This window comes from Phaethon aethereus (genome assembly GCF_964289735.1).
Source record: "Phaethon aethereus genome assembly, chromosome: 8".
NCBI classification, from domain to species: Eukaryota; Metazoa; Chordata; class Aves; order Phaethontiformes; family Phaethontidae; genus Phaethon; species Phaethon aethereus.
This window is the reverse complement of record NC_138584.1, coordinates 16587073-16608366: the sequence shown is the minus strand read 5'-3', so window position 1 is coordinate 16608366 and position 21294 is coordinate 16587073. Positions and strand designations below refer to the sequence as shown.

The 21294-nt window shown below is 36.4% G+C and overlaps 1 protein-coding gene across 2 annotated transcripts in view; it reads left to right on the top strand.

Annotated features, from left to right (window-relative positions):
* FNBP1L (formin binding protein 1 like) overlaps positions 1–21294 on the top strand; it is a gene marked incomplete at both ends in the record, with an annotated part of 57225 nt that overhangs the window by 27683 nt on the left and 8248 nt on the right. For both annotated transcript variants that reach the window (XM_082003028.1, XM_082003027.1), the window contains 8 exons: positions 2545–2660; positions 11627–11680; positions 13186–13333; positions 13725–13787; positions 15372–15476; positions 16006–16134; positions 18229–18375; positions 19166–19369. In XM_082003028.1, the coding sequence (XP_081859154.1) occupies positions 2545–2660; positions 11627–11680; positions 13186–13333; positions 13725–13787; positions 15372–15476; positions 16006–16134; positions 18229–18375; positions 19166–19369 (966 nt within the window). The remainder of the gene's footprint in view (positions 1–2544; positions 2661–11626; positions 11681–13185; positions 13334–13724; positions 13788–15371; positions 15477–16005; positions 16135–18228; positions 18376–19165; positions 19370–21294) is intronic.

Sequence of the window (21294 nt, the reverse complement as noted above, 5' to 3'; positions counted from 1 at the left end):
GCTAATGAATTTAAAATTTTTTTCTTACACGGGATTTACTCCATTCAAGTTGTTCTGTGTATGTTCTATGCATGTTTCTCATACAGGGAGGGAACAAATTCTTTCTTCCTTTGAGGGGCTATGGGATAATCCTACAAAGCCGTCTTTGCACAGAGCATACTCTTTCTAGAATCAGATTAAGAAAAGGAATTGAGGAAAGGAAGAGTTTTTGGCACTCGGTCAGTGGTGGAATACTTCTAGTAAAGCATCAGGGGAGAATAGCATGTCAAATGTACTCACTTTTTTCCATTCCAGTTTCATATTAGTAGCAGAGAATTAATTTTGACCACTGGAGTCCTTTTTTGTTTGAACAAAATATTTGGAAAGCCATCCTCTCTGGTTACATGTTTGGAAACATCAGTAATGTGGTGTTCTGTAATGCTAATGAAACCTTAGCAGCAAATGAGAGCTTTGTGGACTAAAGAGCCGAAGTAGGACAGCAAAGGCTTTCTTCTGCTGTGCACTGAAGGAAGTCAGTTCTTAATGGTATTAGATGTTGGCTCCATGCCAAAAGCACCTTTTGGAAACTTTCTGGATGCCAGGGTTAATGTTGTCAGAGTAATTGCAAAAATGAGTGGAATATAAAAAAGAAAGGCTTCTTGAGATTCATGATGTATTTTTATGCATATATGCACCAGTGGTTTGACACTAAAGTATGGTAACTGTCTCCCTCTTCCCACACACAAACAATGCATGTGCAACTTTTCTAAAAACCACAGCAGGAATGTCACTTTATTTGTCAAAAGAAACTTAGTGTAGAAATGTCCAGTTGGTGTAAAGTGGGTGCATCAGAACAGTATGAGATACAGGCCGTGGTTTCCCAAATATATTCAGATCTTGTCTCTAGTCCCTCTCCTGTCGCTTGGCTGATTTTATGGTTCTCTGGTGAAACAGATCAGGGAAAGTGTTGTGTTTTTGGTAGAGTGACACAGAGGCAGGAGCACATGACTGGTAGTGGAACAGGATGGATGCTTTTGGTTGATTGTACTTGCATGCCATTGGATTGAAGTGTTCAAGGCAGTAACAGCCATGGCTGTTAGTCCATGGTATAGGATACTAAGAGCCGCAAGGCAAGATTTGAGAGCAACCTTAATCCCGTTATGTTCTTCTTTATTATTCTTGCTGTATATAGTTGTGTTGTCTTGGTATCTCTTTGTGAATACATTTGCCTTGAGGCTTAAGCCCTGCAGCATTTTATGTCACTTTTTGATTTAACTTCAGATCATCCTACTGCATGTTGAAATTGAACTTAATTTGCTAATACTAAATGTCTACATAATTCATTAGGTTCAGGCAAGTTACTGAATCTGCAAGACACAGCTTCTGATAAACACCCCTTAGTTTTTTGTGTAAGTTAAACTTTGCCTTTAAAAGCTTCCTGTAGCTGTTTTTTTTTTCTTTTTTTTATTTTTTAAATTTACTGTGAAATGTATTTGGATTCAGCGTATACAGGACACAAACTTTAATGTTGCAGTTGCTTGTCTTTTTTTGATTACTAAGTAACTGTTAAGAAAAATGTACTGTAAATGCTGTCATAAGTTGAAAATCCTTGATTTTTCTACTGTGGAAGATTCTTTAGCGTAAAATACAAATATGTGCTAGACTAAAAATATTTGCTAGGCTGTATTTTGCACCTTTATTTATTCTTGCCTAATTCCTAACCCCCATATTTCCACTTGTTTTTTGACTTTTCAACTTGTCCTAATGAGTCTGTCTTCCACCTGTTGATCAGTACAGAATACAGAGAAAGATTGGTTCTGAAGATGATTTAATGTATGTAAAGTCCCCCAACTTTTTTTGGAAGCGTGGTTTTATTTTTGACTTTCTCTTCCTTGTTTTGTGCCTTTGCTTTGCTATAACTTTCTTAATGACTAAGGACATGTTTGCATTCTTTGGAATCTCTTGCTAGAGCTGATCGTGAACTGTGTGTATAGATTTGCTTTAATAAATAATGTTTTTCATACGCAGACTACACCCAACTTAGTCATGCAGCTATAATTTATATTATTTTTCTTTCAGTGGGTAATTGTAAGAGTGGAAGTAATTTTTTGTATCCAATGAAATTACAACTTCCTGTGTTTTAAAACTACCAAACACATCTTTTGTGTTGAACAATCTCTTATTTAGCTAATACTGATCTTTGGTTTTGTCTTTTTTATCTTGGTGGAAAAGATCTACTTTTGAATTAAAGGATTTTTACGGGAAAAAAGACATATTTGCATTATGAAAGTGATCAAAGACTGCATACAAATTAAAATGCAGGTATTTAGAGCTGTTTTTACAGAAAGAGGTAGGTCTGTGCCTGCACGTGCAGCTTGCTTTTCTTCTATATGGCTGGTATATATAGATATTTACACACATGACTGATTTATAACTTGAATAACTTCTACCCAAGTAGCAAGCATTCCCTTACCACACAACTCATAAATAAATTGTATGTTGTTTCTGGTGCTGCTGTGATTCTTAACTAATTCTGGGTACTTTTGTTTCTCTTTGTTTTTAAAGGATCAGTTTGATAACTTGGACAAGCATACGCAGTGGGGCATTGACTTCTTGGAGAAATATGCAAAATTTGTAAAAGAAAGGATAGAAATTGAGCAAAACTATGCAAAACAACTGAGGTAAGAACTTTTCCTTTTTCTTTCTAAAAGAATCTTAACAGTTACTTGAAATCACTGTATCAGGTGATGGGCAAGTACATAATGTTGTGATTAATGACCATTTTTCATTTACAGAGTGAATTAAATCACTAATTCTTTTCATGACGTTTTTCTTTACCAGTTCAAACCAGAAAATTATCTTTGGGTGTGTGCTTGCTTGTTTTTGCCTTTTCCCCTCCCTCTCTTCCCACCCACCCTTCAAATCTTTGAACACAAAGGTTTAAGACTTAAATTTTAAGATTCAAAACAAAACCATAGTAATATTTTTCCACTGACTATCAGTGTGTTTGTTGCAAAGTGCATTACCCATATCTACATTTTTGTGTGTGTGTTCAGCCAGCTTCAAGCCTCTGCTACTAATTAATTTCTCATGTTGAATTGGCAAGAGCTATGGTACATTGTGTTAAGAAATCTAATTGAAATCATTGAGTAGAACTTGAGAAAAGCAGCAGATCTTCTTGTCCTTAAAATGTACTCTTTCTATAGCTGGTCTTGTCCCTTTGGGTGAGACTGTAATCCAATCACCCTTTGTCTTACCTCTCCAGTTTACTTTCTATTGATGCGAAGTGAAACACCTTTTAGGTCCAATAGGAATTTCCCCTCAGGGATCATACAAGAGGAGTAGCAGCAATGAAATGGTGCATTCTTCAGAAGCATATTCTTCAGAATAAAGTAGGATTGATTTTTACCAAAAGATGCACACAGTGCTTGAAGAACAAGATTTAAAATAAGACACTCCTGTGAACTTGGCCTTCATCGTAATCTTTGCTGCGGTCTTGAATTCCTTTGGGAATTCCTTTGAAGCTGCTGCCTAGCTCTTGTCAGGCTGAAACTGATAGCAACTTCTGTGGTGTCTTCCCTAGTCAACATCATTGGCAAACTAGATTGTCACCAGATACAGAGTTAAGGGATCCTTCCTCATAATTACATGCAGTAATGAGGCTCACAGCTGAGAGTGTGGTTGTTCTTTGTCTAGGCTGCTCATTTCCTTTTTTATTTCTGTATTGGTTTCTTTTGATCCAGTTTGTGTATATTCACCTAACATAATACCTCATTACTTTAGTGAAGGAATTTTTTTCATAAAATAAAGGAAATAAATACCACTTCTCCAAAGCTGGCGTAGAAGAACTTCAGGAAGTTAAAGGAAAGTTTGAAGCATGCACAACACCAGTTCACAGCCCAGTTTTGATTTGTTTTCTGTTGTCTGTTTAAAAATGAAAATGTGTTTTATTTGCACAGATCTATGCGGATGTTTTCCTTAAATACTATGAACAAATGTCATTTTGCTTAATTGTATTTAAAGGTTCATTCCACAGCTAGCACGATGAGACACCACGTTATTACTTCAGGATTTGTCTAAAAATAAGAAATCTTCCCTGTTCAGCATTTTACTCTCTTGGGTAACACTATTGATTTTTCTCAAAGTGTCTTTCCAAAATGAAAGAGTTCTGTCGAGTACCTGTTCTGTCAGATGACTGGACTGACTGTCCATGTGCAGTAAGTATGACAGTTTTGGGAAGCACAGGTCTTACTGCACATGTGTTGTACAGTGCATGCATGCACTTCCTGCCTGCTGCCAATGAGGGTCTGGACAGTGCACACATGAGAGGTTGACTGATTTTCTGCCAGTAGACCAGTTCATGAAACTGCACTTTGATATTCTTGCCTGTGTATTCCTTGGGGGAGAACTGATTGTTAGTAGTGAATTGTCTTGTGATAACAACTTGATTTCAGCCATCATTGGTCTTGAGCACGCTCACTGTTCTTAACCATGTAAAACAGTCATGAGGCCCCAGATTGAGATCAAGCAAAATTTTCACCTCTGGATGAGTTAGCCATCCGGCAGCTTGTTCCTGAGAAGTTCTGAGACAGAAGATCTTGGGGGTGGACTATGGTTCTGGTGAATTTTAATGCTGGCAGCATATGGCCTGTGAGACAGATACTAATAACTCTGATAGAAATTTCTAGTTTATCATTGTTTTTTCCTTTTGTAATGAAATATAATCTGAAAAATAGCGTCTTGAGGATCTCTTCATAATGAACTTTATAACTAAGATTTGTTATGCCCCTGTTTAGTGGATGTATAAACAGTATGGTGAGCAGTTGCCTCTTGGTAGTTCTGTGGCTCTTCTAGTACTTGGATGGGAGACCAAGAAAAAACAAGTTTAATAAGTGAGATAATGATAGTGGTGTATGGTGGTATTTTTTTTCTCTCTTGGATTTAGTGTGGGCCATGAACATTGTTGAGATTGTTGATGGATCTTATTCTTGTAGACTTAAACCCAAGGATGAAAACTTGAGTGAATTTTTCGTAAGTTTTCACAAATTAGAGTCCGTGTCCTGGCAGAAATTCATATTCACTTCGTGTATACCCTTGCATTTTGATAATTTTTTTTTGTATACTGTCACAGCTTAGAGATGAGACTTTCCCAGGTGCAACAGCTGTGCTGAGCTTCTAGGAGATGACAAGTGATGCATGTGCAGCATATGAGGAACTGTTTGAGTGAACTCACTATATTCTTACTGTATGCAATTATTGCAGTTTATGGTCACTGAGTAATTCCAGAAATTATAACTTGTGAGAGTCCTGTCCAAATGCTGGTTTTAGCTTGCAAGTCATTCCTTGCTATTCTTTGATAGGCAGTTCTTGATACTGAGATAAAGTGTAAGAAAAATTGAAACCGCTGAGGAATCCTCAGCTGTTTACAGAGAGAAAAAAATCTAGAGACCTTGTCTGTCTTTGTCTGCAATATACTTTGTTCTGAAAAAAAGCAACTATAATTACTTTTTTTTTGACCTAACTTAAAGGAAAAATCTTAAGTTTTGTGTAGCATAGGTCTCAACTAACATACTGTGGTATCCCAAGGACTGTGAAGGTTATTGTAGGCTGTTATTGAGTTACAAGAATGTGAATCAGGACAAACATATTGCAGTATACATTGTAGATTAACAGATTTCATTTTAATGACTGTTTAATTTGTTCTTAATTTGTAATTGAAAAAATAGATTTAGTATGTGCCAAATTATGGGGTTCTTGGCTGAATTTTGTAATTGATTCTCAGATGCTGCTTTTGATCAGCATTGTTGCTTAAAAGGGGCGAGGCGAAGGTCTGTTTTGTTTACTTTCACATCATCACACACCAAATAATTCTGGAGGTTCTCTCCCTTTTTCTTCTCTCTGAAGCATTATGACACTTGCGAAGACAGAAGAGTTCTACTTCCTGTGATGTTAGGCAGTAATACAAGTTATACCTGCAGTTACAGATTAAACTACCATACGCAATAAAATTTCTGAATTTGGTCAGCTTCTCTATTGTCAGTTTAAAGAAAAGAGCAATGATTGTTCTTGAACTATTTGAGTGTTTCCTTTAAAATTGTCTGTTGTGATCTCTGGAGATGTCTAGTTAATCTGAGCAAATGTATTTTACGTGTTCCTTCTGCATATTATTGTATATAAGTGTGTTTTTTAAAAATACAATATTAATTTATGCATAAGTCTTGTCAAATTGAGACATAGTTACCACATTTTTATATGCGGAATCTTGGAAACGTTATTTAAAACGGGTGTAAGCTCAGATGTGAAGTTGGGGACACAGATTATCACCATATGTGTTCATTTCTCAAATCTCTCTTCCTTTAGTTGGAGCTTAGAATGTACGCTGTTGATTATTATCCAAATACGGATGTAGCAGGTTTTTTTGCAGTGATGTTTCTGCGAGCCAAAATGTATGAATTCTTAATGGTACCAAGGATGTTCAGCTTTGTAAACTCAAATTCCATGTTACAATTAAAGATTCATCTCTTCAGTTAAAACTTTTTCTGATGACATGTTACTAAATACAGTTCATAATATTGATATGCAATCAGTGAAGCCATCAGAGCCCTGTTGAAAGTATTACTTTTACATATAAATATGAAATTCCTTTGAGTACTTACTGCATTTTTTTGGTAACTAATGAAAGCAGACTTCAAACTTTTTTCCCAGGCTCATTTGTAATATGATGTAGAGGCTGTAGAGATTTAGTGTAGGAGGATGCCACAGTATCTAAGCTGCTACCTTGATACACATTCACCATATTGATGCTGCTGCTCCCATTCTTTATGTTCTACATTAATTGACTGAAGAAAACTTGGTTTTGAGTTGTTAAACACAATTTTTGTACAAATGTCTCAAATTTTATGTAGATATTTTATGTACATGACTGTAAATAATTCTAATTTATTAACTAGGGTGCTTTTTGAAACCTTTGGCTACGTGACTGAGGTACTACTTCTTTTAAAAATCAGTAATATAGTCCAGGCTGCTATCTTACTGGTGTTGACCTGAGGCCAATTTATACTGAGAAGAGAGGTTGATAAAATTACAGGAGCAGCACCACTGGATGTGGTTAGTCCCGTATGAAGTCTGCTTCCAGATGGCTGTAAGACAGAGTGTGGTAGAAGAAGTCTAAATTTTACTTCCAGAGACGATTAAAGTGTCATCAATCTACGCTTTTCTAAGGAAGTATAGCGCAGTCTATCCCATAGATTTGGTTCAGTTCTGATGGTTGGCAATTACTTCTGCAGTTTTCTTCAAAACTAGTCCAGACCCATATCTGGATCCTGGTGATTAGACGCGCACTTAGGTAGATGTTAAAGAACATTATGCTTCCCTAAAATGTCATCTGGCTCCTCTTTGAAATAATGCTTCACTTTTCAGGTCCACACTCATACTATCTGCTTGTGAACCTGTGCTTTTTCAAAGATATAAATCTAATTTCTCTGTTTTTCTAAGTATTGGTGTTCACTTCTTCGAAAAGCCATTTATGCTTCATTGTTCACATGAACAATGGCTTTTTCTCTGAATTTTAAATTCTGCATTTGCTTGTTGTTTCATATTTATTGACTTTGATTATCGTACCTTATGCTGTTATTGAACCTTAAATCCTGCTCACATAGTGTCTCAAAACTCTGTATGTTCCTGTGATCCTAAGGTAGACAAGATTGACTAATGAAACTGACTTTTATTAGGAGAAAGGAATATATAATACTTTGTTCTTCCTAGAAATAGTAAACAGTTGCATTAAAAATTGAAACCAGAACAGAAATTGTCATGCTAGTAAATAAGGTGTATTTGTGACCTTTTGCTGCTGCCACTTTAAGCTGTATGTTTTTTAGTAAGTGGTTTCTCATTTTTAATACCTCTGAAAATCTTCAGATTTCATGCATGGTTGCTTAGCTACAGCATTATATGCTTTTTATGCATTTCACCTTCTGAATAATAATAAGGTGAATTTTAGGAGTTTCCCATTTGTTAATAAGTGCTGAGGAGCAGAGCAGAAACGTAAGGGAAAATGGAACATGGGAAAGTTACTTAGCGAGATTACTTTTTTTTTCTTGTTTTTTTGCATTTTCCAATCAGAATGTCTGCATTTAACCCCTACCAAGTAGAATGTTACAACAGGCAGTGGATTCTGGCGATAGTGAAAAGAGATCCTTGTTTTAATGTTGGTGAGAAAGTTCTTATAAAATTTGTAGATACTTTAAAAAAAAGTCAGTGTTTATTCTGTTTCTTAGTACATTTTGATGTAAAAAGGACTTGACTATCTTATCACAGAATCATTAAGGTTGGAAAAGGCCTTTAAGATCATCAAGTCCAACCATCAACCCACCACCACCAGGCTCACTAAACCATGTCCTGAAGTGCCACGTCCCCACGTTTTTTGAATGCTTCCAGTGGTGGTGACTCCACCACCTCCCTGGGCAGCCTGTTCCAATGTTTGACCACTCTCTTGGTGAAGAAATTTTTCCTAATATACAATCTAAACCTCCCCTGGCGCAACTTGAGGCCATTTCCTGTCGTTCTGTCGCTAGTTACTTGGGAGAAGAGACCAACACCCTCGTCACCACAACCCCCTTTCAGGTAGTTGTAGAGAGCGATAAGGTCTCTCCTCCGCCTCCTCTTCTCTAGACTGAACAAGCCCAGTTCCCTCAGCCGCTCCTCATAAGACTTGTGCTCCAGACCCCTCACCAGCTTCGTTGCCCTTCTTTGGACACGCTCCAGCACCTCAGCATCCTTCTTGCAGTGAGGGGCCCAAAACTGTACACAGTATTTGAAATGTGGTGTCACCAGTGCCGAGTACAGGGGCACAATCACTTCTATACTCCTGCTGGCCACACTATTTCTGATACAGGCCAGGATGCTCTTGGCCTTCTTGGCCACCTGGGCGCACTGCCGGCTCATGTTCAGCCGGCTGTCAACCAGCACCCCAGGTCCTTTTCCGCCGGGCAGCTCTCCAGTCACTCCTCCCCAAGCCTGTAGCGTTGCATGGGATTGTTTTACCCAAGTGCAGCACCCAGCACTTGGCCTTATTAAACCTTATGCAGTTGACCTTGGCCCATCGATTCGGTGTGTTCAGATCCTTCTGCAGAGCCTTCCTGCCCTTGAGCAGATCAACACTCCCGCCCAACTTGGTGTCTTTCCATACCCTCAGAGACCACAACTCAAAAGAGACAAGGTCTAAGCTTGCTGTTTCCACACTGACTCCCTGCTCATATTTTGGCATATACTTCATGGCTGAACATAGTGTCACTACTTACCGCAGGCATAATATGACTTCCACATAAATTTATTTGAGAAATTGTACAAGGTTGTTTTAGATGTAAGTAGGATTATCACCCTTGTTTTAATGATAAGGTGGTTCATAGTTTGTAACAACCAAAGTTACCCATGGACAGTGGGAATGAGATACAAAACATGCATGCAAGGTTTTGTTTCATAGAATTTTCTCTTACTCATCTTTTTTCTGTAGTGTGGTTGTATAGATTGCTTTATACAGTCCACTTTGCTGCTTTTGGGGAAGCTGTTTTGGGCTATATTAATAATTAGTCTAAGAAGTCAATGGCCAATTGTCTCAATTACTATTGGACGGACAGACGGAAGAATTCTATCCAGAGGCCAATTAAAAAATGACCATTAAAGCAGCTCTGCTAGATTTGCATTGTATTACATTTAATTTCTTCTTTGGGTGGATGTGTGAAATAGTTTTATTACAAAATAGCATCCCTTTACACAATACAGAGGTTTGAATGAAGTCTACTTCATACCAGTTGAAAAGCAGAAGCATTTTTTGTATAAACCAGGTCCAAAAACATACTTCAAGAAGTCTTCCCTGACGAGCTCAAGGCAAACACTGTCTCTTGAACAAAATGATTCAGTTGTGTGCACTTGTTTTGTTGTTTGGTTTTTTGGTTCTTAAAGGATGATTATTCAGAGATGTATGGGGGGAAAAAATTACCAGCATTGAGTTGCTTTTATTTGTGGGTTGTATAGCAAATAATTGGCATGCATTATTTTCTGCCTAGATGTTAATTCACACTTAAAAATACTACTTTGGTAGTTTAGATGAGAGATATTATAACAGGCACTCTGTTCCACAGTTTAAACATTACTGGGAAGATTTTGATGAAGTGGTTCTAATGTTTTGAAAATACAATTTTTGCGAGGGTGCGCATTGGTATTTAAATATTGGTCTATTTAATTTGAGTAGTAGATCTCTCTTTAAATACTGTTTGCTGCTTTAAAAAATGCGCAGCAACTGAGATGTTTTACTGCTTTGACCTCAAAAAGCACAAAGTTTGAGGGTAAGCAATTTGAGAAAAATCCTATGTCTTACCCATTTTTCTTTTGTACAAAAAGGATTCTTTATTTGCTGTAAAATTACTCAAAAGGATTATTTGCTGTAAACTCTCACAGTGAAAGGAGAACTGGAGTAGATTTATAATTTCGTTTTTTCCTGTTTCATGTAAAAACCTGACAATTTTGAAAATTGCTGCAATAAAAAATGCAACCAACTGAAGTTATGAACATCCAGCTACTAAGAATAAGAAGGAAATTATGGAATTTTTTTCAAGACTGACAACATGTATCCTTTTGAATCTCAAGAATTTTAAAAGAAGTCATTGCTGTCCTAAAAACAATACTGTAAAATTGAGGCAGAATGCTGTGCTGGAAAAAATGTGCGCACAGAAGTTTGAGGTAAAGGTTGACATACAGGAAGATAAGAATTCGAAAAAAATCACTGGACATTCTGTCATCCCTCCTGTCTGTAAAATTGTGTGGCTTCATTTCATGTTCATCACAGGATTTAGGATATTTGTAGCAATATCTGTAACTGCAAATATTTTGCCATTGTTTAAGCAAATGCTTTTGTTTAATGCCTGTGTTATTTATGCTTTAGGGTAGAGTAGGTGATGTGGTTTGTATGTTTCTTGGGGTGCTGTTGCTGCATTGTATGATAAGCAAAGTAGTTTGTATCAGTGTTCTCAGAAATTGGACTGTTATACTGTGTGAAGTGCTGGTCTATGGATCATCATTTAGAGATTTTCTGGATTTCTGAAAACTTGGTATTTATAACGCTGGTGGTAAGGGAAAAAGTGGCGTCTTTCCTGAAAAGAGCTGTTACATCTGCTGTTCTGGAAACACCCTTATTGAAGATGGGGAGATACTGTTGTTAAAACCTTCGAGCTGAATGTACACGCAAAGCTTAATTCTGGCATGGAGTTTTGTGCTCATAGGTATAGCTTACAGTGTGCACTATCTATATGTTACACAGGGATCATACATTTGCTTTTTTCTTGTCTGCTAGCTTCTTTTGCATGTGTGAAAAGGATGTTAAACAGAGAACTCATTATTTTTTGTCTAGTCACTTTGCAATAGAGGTTTTAAAATACTTGCAAAAGTATTGTTCTAGGTCAAAGTGATATGAAACTTTGAAAATGCCATAGATTTCTGCCTTCTGTTATCTAAAGGACCCTTATAAAATGATAGAGGGAATAGATTTGTTCCTTGAAGTCACTAAAAAGAAATAATTTCTTTATGCAGTTTTTTATATGTCTTCTCAAAAGAGACTCTAAAATAGCATCTTTTTTTCATTCTTCCTTGATAGAAATCTGGTTAAGAAGTACTGTCCTAAACGTTCACCCAAAGATGAGGAACCCAGGTAAAAATGTGCATTTCAAGTTCTTTGTATAAGAAATGAGGACTACAGTATACTCTGTCCTTTTATGGATTTTTTTTTTTCTCTTTTTTAAAGATAACATACTTAATTGGCTTAAGACAACAAAAGAATTCTGCTTGGCTTCTTACCGTTCTGCTGTAATTCTAAACATGAAACCTGAGTTTACTTCTGGTAGTATTTTAAAGTAGTAAACATGGCAGGTTGTACTTGCTCTGTTCCAAGTTGTTCTTGAGCTAGCTGAAAGTTTGAAAGCACAAGTTTAGTATGCTAGGTACAGTCTAGTGTTATTTGTTTACAGAAAAGCAATTATGTGTCCTCAGGCTGTGTGTTTTGCTTAGTTTAGTAGTTTTTCAGTGCATTTGTATGGCGATACAAATGTAGCTATACATTTGTATACTGAGACTTGAGTGTACACAAAATTGTCATGTTGGCAAGAAGAGCTCTTAAACTGCTGACTTGCTTTGACTGCGGAGACAAAATAAGCGAATGTCTAACTGTGGAGGAGCAATTGGTGCTAAAGAACTTTATGATCATTTATCATAGAGGTGCTTGTTTTGCTGTCCATGTCCATAGCAATTTTTTTATTTATTTAGAAAAACACAATACTTTTTTTCTTTAGGGATAACTCTCATGAAGGAAAGAAAGTGGGCAAGTTTCAGGTTGTAGCTAGAGCACATGCTGCGCACAGAGTGCCTGAAAATTCACACTAGTATTTCCTCTAGCTGTTTTGACTATTTAAAGATCCTGGACGACAGGGAATGGGATTTCTTGTGATAGGGTGGCATTTGAATTCCCCAGAGCCAAGCCTATGGAGATGGCAGTGTTCCACAGTTAAAAGAGAGAAAGATGTATATTTTAATGTGGTGCCTGTTTTTTTTTTCTTTCTTCCCTTCCACACACACTTTCTACCCTTTGCCCCTCCTCTTCCCCCCCTTTTTAGTGCCAGCCATAGTGGCACCTTACTTCCAGCCAGGAGGTGGGCAGGCAAACAGGCAGCTGTCTCCAGAGCTGATAGCAAACTTGTTCTGTAGATCATCCATCGGGATGCATATGAGTGGTATGATTGGCATGTTCCACCCTCAAGACTACCAAGTACATCATCTCTGCAGCAAGTTCAGCCTCTGAGCCTAGGGACGTATGTATCCGTTCCCAAGCTCAGGCCTCTCAGTTGGCAGCTTAGGAGATACCACTATACTACAGGGCTTTCCAGGTAGTATTCTTCTTATTTCTTTTCCATCCACAAAAATCCATATTCTTATAAATGTATTTGAAGAGACATTGCAACATATAGTACATGCTAGGCTTAATGTAGGCTTTCCCAACTTGCATTTTTACTATAATTCAATTAGCATTAAGATAAGGTTTATTGTAAAATATGTATGATTTTTTAAAATTTAATCAGGAGTACAGATTATACTAAAAGTCCATTTTAAAAAACTGTCTCACTTTTTGCATCTGTATGTTTGTGCGTGTGTGCTTTCTGTCAGGTTTACTTCGTGTATTGCCTTTTTTAACATCCTTAATGAGTTGAATGACTATGCAGGACAACGAGAAGTAGTTGCAGAAGAAATGGGACACAGAGTATACGGAGAACTGATGAGATATTCTCATGATCTAAAAACTGAGAGAAAAATGGTAATTTCTATATTGTGATTTGATGATAGGATATGGAAATGGATATGGCTTTTAACAAATTGATGTATTTCTTTACTCAATTTAATGAACTTGGCAATAAGTAGATTTTGTAGTATGTTTATAAAAAACATACTTAAAGTTATTCTTTATTTTTATGTACTGGTTTACTATGGTTATTAAACCTAAAAATTAAGATCTTGGGAGCCAGTGCTTACTAGTAACTTTTTTACCAGTCTAATTTTCATCTGTGTTACTGTTCTTACATGATTAGTAGAATCTTCCGAAGAGTACTGGTAACTTCTGGGAGATACTGCATGTCATAGTGCAGGGACTAACTAATGGTAATAGTACTAATAGATACACAAATTAAACATATTTGTTATGTTTTTAGCATCTTCAGGAAGGGCGAAAAGCTCAACAGTATCTGGACATGTGCTGGAAACAGATGGATAATGTGAGTTTGTGTTTTGGTGTTTTTCCCTTAATAATATACAGTCTGTGAATGGAACTGTTGTCATCTTGCTTGCTTAGACTTTAATGGTTAGCTATATTACTGAATGTCCAAATCACAGTCAGTAAAATCCAAAACACAGTTCAATGTACCTGTAGATCCCTGTTTAAAAAAAAAAAATCTCCTGTAAACAGCTTCTGTGTGTATGTTTGAGTGAAGCCTTGGCTTTTGTCCAGGGTAAAGGAATCTGGTTTTAACATGGATACAGACTTCTTTGGTTGCTTTTTGTTTAGAGAGTAATTAATAATGACAATTTCTTTATATGAAGATGAACTCTTAAGTCACTGTATTTGACTTGAGTTTGAGGGCTTGTGTGAAGTCTATTCAAGAATACTACTATAGACTACTTTCATGAGGTAGCATTACTTTTTAAAAGAGAAATGCAGGAAGTTAATTTCTCTAGAAGAGATTTTAAGCTCCTTTTTCTTGAGAGACATGCTTTTAAAGATGAGAAAAATACAAAATTCAACAAAGTGTGCTCAAGATGCATTCTGATATTCTGGTGGTTTTGTATCTTAGAAATTTATTGTATCTTTGATCCAGATTATTGTGAAGCAATACCAGAAAGGTGAATTTCTATTTTGTTGTTGTGCACTCAGATAAACAATGTCTTGCCTCAGTGTCATGTCAAAGAATTTAATTCATGGTCTGAGGATCAGAGTAGAAGCAGATGTGGTAGTTTTAGATGCTAACACCCTCCACCAAGAGAATTCCCAGAGCTCACCTCAAACAGTCGGTTGTGTTGTCTGCACTGTATTTACTTGCTCTTGAGTGCATAGTCAGTCTTTTGAATGCATACAGCCTTTAAGGGACACATTAATCTCAATTGCCTGACTTTGCAGTGAAGCGGGAGAGCAGTGCTCATACAATCTCTGTTGCCAGTTTGTCTCTAGAAATACGAACTTCCTGAGGCACAAAAGTTTTTCTTACAGAGTTGTTGTGACAACAGCCAGATTATATTGAACATCAGGTGCATAGAATACTGTTGTCTGTGCTGCTTGCAGCGATGCCAGTTGGTATGAATACTGATGATAATGGATAGGTATGCTAAGATCTTGTAATGTAGATAAATCCTTCAGACTACCTTCAAAATAATTTAGTTGAATTTATTCAAATAAAATTGATCACTGAAGAAGGGAACTTGAAAATTGTACTCATAGAAATCCAGGTTTAAGTTTTCTGCCCCCTCTCTTTTATTTAGGTTATTGAGGTCAGGCTAGAAAGTGGACTTGTCTGTTTATAATTAACTGCTCATCTTTGTAATAAGTTATTTTGTATTTTGATTATCTGATATTTTATAGAATAATTACAGTTGTTTCCTTGCTGGTACTTCAAGGAAATAAGTTTTAAATAGAAAAGTTGAAAATTTTTGAGACTCGGTTGCTGTGAGAACTATGTATTTACTTAAAGGTACTTAGTGAATTTAAGATATTTAAGGGGAAGCTTCGATTTTTAGGATTCAAAATTACTGTACAAAACCAAAAGGGGATAGTGGCTGTTGAAGCAGTAGGTTTGTGGCTTTTGTAGAGCAAGAAGAAATTTGAGAGAGAATGCAGAGAGGCAGAGAAGGCACAGCAAAGCTATGAAAGACTGGACAATGACACTAATGCGACAAAGGCTGATGTTGAGAAGGTAAGAGTGGTGCCGTTTCTTTCTTTACCCTGTCTCTATTATACAAAATATTTTATTTGCATGTTTATCATCAGTACTGGAACAACATTCCTTGAATGTATAAAATATGCTTGCTTATTATGTGCAAAATCAAAGTTACAGTAAAATACAGGACAGCACAGGGCAGGAGGGAGTATGCTTCACTAGTCTCGATGATGCTGTTGAGATGATGACTATCTTCCTTAAACAAGCAGGCTTACTGGTATTTGGTATCTTGTGGTTTGTATGTTCAGCCACCAGTGTTTTTTAGGACATGCATTTAAGTGACGTGGCTAAGGGAGCTAAAATGATCATTGCTCTCTCTATGTAACAAATTACATCTGTAGACTGTCAGTATATATGCAGTCTCACATTCCTTATATTTAAGTTATACAGATGTCAGTTTTTATTTTACCAACTACACAAAAACACGAATCACAAGTAATCAAATAATGCTGTATGTCATTGAAAAGCACAAGACATGTTTGAACTGATGACACTTTCTTACTAGGCTAAGCAACAGTTAAACCTGCGCACACATATGGCTGATGAAAACAAAAATGAATATGCTGCACAGCTACAGAATTTTAATGGGGAACAGCACAAACACTACTACATTGTCATTCCTCAGATTTATAAGGTAAAATAAATAACAGAGTAAGTAGGTCTGATCATCTTCTAAGGGAGAAGTAGATTTTAAAACAATTTTGGGGATTTTAGTGGATAGTTTTACCAAGAAATTAGCATAATATTGATACAACCTGTGTTTTATCATACTTACTGTTTACAGTAATTAAGCTTAGACTTGTAATGAAAATATTCTGTTGCATTTCCTATGAACATTTTATATTTTATAGACTCTTTGTTTAAATATTGCTGAAGAGGTATGGCAAAATAAACATTTGAGACATCTGGGTGAGAGCAAACATTTAAAACAATCATTCCAGTAAGGTTTGATCACTAGTTCTCTTGATATTTTTGTGCGTGTGGATGTTTTGACCCTGGCAGAGATGAAGGAAAGCATATAGCTAATGGTGACTATGTGGTTTAATGTATCTCATGTACAGGTATAAAATGGCTGGATTGGAGGCAGAAGTCATTGCTTCATCAATATTACCAGCAATCCACAGAACTCTCCAAAATAATAAAAAAAGTTAAAGGTCAAATGAGATCAATACTTTGCATCTAAAAATGGGATTTCTCAAAGTCCTTCATGTAGCTATTAAGGGTTTTTTTAAAGATTCTTTCAAAAACAGACTTTGCAAAACTAGTTTAAAGTAAAGTCGTTGGGGGGCATCAGGTGAGGGAGAGGTTGGAAGTGCGTTGGCATATGTGTTCAGCCATTTGGAGAATACTGTGACTGTAGAAACTGATTTGGAGAGAGGGAGTGAGGAAACGGAACGTAAAAACACTGACCTTCTTAAGTTGGCACACCTTCAAATAATGCTCGATACTTTCCAGAAGCACAAGGGAGTTCATATCTTTAAAGAACACTTATTTGAAGGTCTAGGATTTATAGGAGAAAATTACCTTGGCTTATTAAAGAATTTTTCTAATATTTTAACTGTTAAGCAGCACTATGGTAGATCTGACATGAGCACACTGATGGAGGAATTGCACTCAACTCCCTGGAGAAATAGTTTGATCATCTTTGTTTGTAGCTGGGACTAGAGTTTTGTTTTATTGCCTTTATTTCTCTAGGGTTAACATCCATTATCTTTGTGAGATATTACTTATGTTTTTTGAAATCTCCAGTAACAGCAGAAAGGCCTAGTCCTACTTTCTCTTGGGACTGCATTTTTATTATTTTCTTGCAAGTAGTCAGTAACGTTCTATGGGAAAACCTTGGGAGATGGATTTAGCATGACTAGGTTGTTGCTTTGTTTTGGAGAGATGAAATTGGATGCTGTTTGAGACATCTGCCTTTGTTAGAGTAGATACAGGAAAGGTCCAACTTCTTATCCTGTTTTTAATAACCTATTGATGTATGTACTGTTGCTTTTTGTTTTCTTTCTCTTTTTTTTTTTTTTCCCCCACCTTCAATTAGATGAAAGGTCCAGGGCTATTATCTTAATAGTATTTCGCTTTAATTTGTTCTTTTTGTTATGTTCCTGTAGACTTTTATTACAAATCTTATGTAATGGTATTCTTTTCTTTATTTTCTTGCACACTTCTAAAGGAAATGGTTTGTATTTCACATCAGAGAGCATGTCTAAACAGCATATAATATTTCTAGTTTTTCCTTTTTTTTGTTAATCATTGGTATTTATTGGAAAGTATAAAAGTGAAAACAAGAGAGAGATTTATCACCAGAGAGAAATTATTTGGAACTAGGAGAGAGTAAGGAGATGTAGAAATTAGTAGAATTTCTTTACTGTAGTTTTCATTTTTGCACGAAACAAATATTTTGAGCTAACTAGGTGGCTGTAGACACTGTACACATGCTTTAAAAAAGAATAAGGAAAAGAAAGTCTAGTCCTTTACATAATTTTTAAAAATCAAAGAGTATCAACTCTTTGTAATTGCTGTTCTGGGCATCTTAAGTCTATCTCTGAAAGGACGATTTTTTAACTTAATTGTTCTGTTTTGTTAAGCAAATAAAAATACTGGGAAAGCATAGAAATTCTGTACTACACTGTGGTGACCACAGTGACTGTGCATACATCAGGATCGGGGAGGAAAAAAAAACCCCCTGCAAATAAAAGCTTTATTTTATCTTTCTTTGTGCTTGCAGCAACTTCAAGAAATGGATGAAAGAAGGACTATCAAACTTAGTGAATGTTACAAAGGCTTTGCTGACTCTGAGCGCAAGGTTATTCCGATTATCTCTAAATGTTTAGAAGGGATGATCCTTGCAGCAAAATCAGTTGATGAACATAGAGTAAGTGGAATTGAGCGACTTTTTAAATGTGCATGAGCAATGTAACTGATATGGAAGCTGTGGAGAGGGGAAAGACAGACTTACCCTGTACGTTTATCTTTCTGTTGTCAAGTATTTGTCTGCTTGAAAAGTGTTGTGACTTCAGTTTTAGCCTGAACAGTCACTTCCACTTTCAGTGGTCTGTTCTCTTCCTGTTTTATTGCTTTCTTGTGATCTGAAAACCTTTGACACTTCCTCACTGTATGTGATTTTGGACACATTGTTTTAGTCATCCTGAAACATCCTAGAATACCGACATGGCTGGTATTTTCTCCAGTATGCAGCATTAAATCATGTAACGGGTGTTCAGTTACCAAAGTATCATTCTGTGTCCTGTTTAATTGCAGCCATTGGCACTTCCCTATTACATGCTACTACGTCTGGTTTCTTCGCATTATCTTTGTTTCAGTGCTAATGTTGAAGAATTAGGAGGTGGGGCAGTAACTTGTCCCTAAAGCGTGTCCTGTTTTAAATTTGTGATAACCCTTGGGGAGTATTTGCTGGATTCTGAATAGCAGGGCATGCGTTGATTTTACATTTGTGGTAACACTGCTGAGAAAAAAGAACATACGGTATCTTCACTTGATCTATCCGAAAGCATGCATTTTGAGCACACGAGAGTGTGTTAATTTTCCCATCTGTGCATCTCTGCAATTAAAGGGAAAATTTATGTCTCCATGTTTTTTTTCTCTCCAGTTCCTAATGGGTTTGCTTGTTCTGCTTTTTAAACTCCTTAATGCCCTATGTTTAGGACTCTCAACTAGTAATAGACTGCTTCAAATCCGGTTTTGAACCTCCTGGAGATTTTCCATTTGAAGATTACAGTCAGAATATTTACAGAACTATCTCTGATGGGACCATCAGTACACCAAAGCAGGAAGGAATGAGAATTGATTCAAAAACTACAGTGGGCAAGGCTAAAGGAAAGCTGTGGCTATTTGGAAAGAAGCCGAAGGTAACAATTAAGATATTACTATTTGGAAAATTAAAATGTGATGATCTATCAGCAGCAGCAATTTATTTATTTAAAAATAACCTTCCCCTTGCCTGCCATTGTCTTTTACAATATGTGTAAGGAGATTTGAAGGTTTGAGTAGGGCTGTATACTTACCATATTAAGAATCAAGTTCTCAGTGGGGGAACTTTTCCAGTTTTTCTTCTGGTGCTTTGTGTCTAGGAATGTTTTTAATAGTTATTTCATAAAAGTAGCTTCCCATTTCTATAATGTTTCTAAGTTTCCATAAAGACTTTGTGCAATTGCACAGAAAAGGTGTTAATTGTGAATGTAAAAATAAGGGGAGGGGGTGTTTGCTTTGGAGTCACGCAGACTCCAGATCTCTCTCTCATACTATAAAAACCAACTCCCTTCTACATGTCACATAATGTAGCTGTTCATATATAGGAGTATTATATAGGTTTGTATTATACCTGCTGCTAATTTTGAAAACTTCTAAGGTTTGTTTGAAAACATTAAAATTTATAAAACCTCATTTATAAAACATACTGTTGAAGGTCCATACAGGTAAATGTCCCAGAAGTATTATTACTGTGAAATAAGTAAAAATACTCCTATGCTCAAAAAGCAGAGAAATTACTCCTTTTCGTATTATGAGTCTCAGTTACCACTTTCTGTGCAAGATGCCTTCATGGGTCAACAAAAAATTATCAATACATGCATTAGCTATATAAATTAATAATGAAGCATATAGATACTTAAATTTTATGCTAGGTCTTTACTTAGTATTGGAGCGTATCAGTGAGTCATTTTAATGGTGCCCACAAATTTCTGTGTGGTTATTTTAATGCTCTAAGTCAGTTTCTGCCATTTATTATAGGAAGCTATTCTTGGAGCTTGTTAGTGGTAGGATTTATTTTCTGCTTGATAGTATTCCAAGAAAGCAGACCTTTACAGTATATTATGTAACTGCAGCTGTGTGTTACGAGTGAAAACTGATTGTTTACTTTTCATGCAGTATAATCAATGATGGACAATAATTTAAATGCATTAGTGCATTAGCACATTTGTTGCATTTGGCTGCAGAGGTGGGTGAGATTCAGCCTGTTCTGAAATTAGATCATGATTATCATTTGACAAGAAGACATCTTTCCGAGAATTTTGGAGAGGGAAGCTATGAAAGTCTGCATTGGCTTTCAGTCTAGACCTTGGCATTTGCTGTAGTTGTAACAAATTCCTTAGTATGATGACAGCTGAAGAAAGCTGACAGGACTTTCCCTGCTCTTTCTTCTCTCTCGTTCGTTCACTTTGTATGTAGCGCTCAGAGTCAGCCTTACTGTTTCCTGTATGGAATCACAGATAGACATACATGTATATACGTACTACATGCATCTCTTCCTTAAGGACCTGGAAAGAATGGAAGATTATGACCCTTTTTTTCCATCTGTTTTTGGGGAGGATGGAGGGAAGTTCTACAGAACAGCAGCTGTGAGCAAATTACTTACCAGAAAATACATATTTAATTCCAAGTACTATTTACAGGTTTTAAAACTGTAAATTTTTAAAATATAAAAATACATTGCTTTGTTGTAGCTGGGGTATTCATGGTGGCCTTTGGGCCTTCACTTAGCTGAAACTATGGCTGCTTTTGACTTCCAGATACGCATTTACCTATTTTTTGTCAAAGACATAGAAGTCCTTTGGAAAGGGAACGAGTTGTGCAGCAGAGGAAATAGTACAGATGAATCAAGCTGGGGAAAAAAGCAGCAGAGGTATGAGAGGCATGAGAGGCAAAAAAATGAGAGAAGCAATTTGAAAAACAGGGAGGAAGTAAGTGGCGGAAGTTGTCGTGGTGAAGAATGCCATGCAGCCATTGTCAGTCCAACTTGACTACGGAGACTGAGTATATTTTTTGTTTTAGTCAT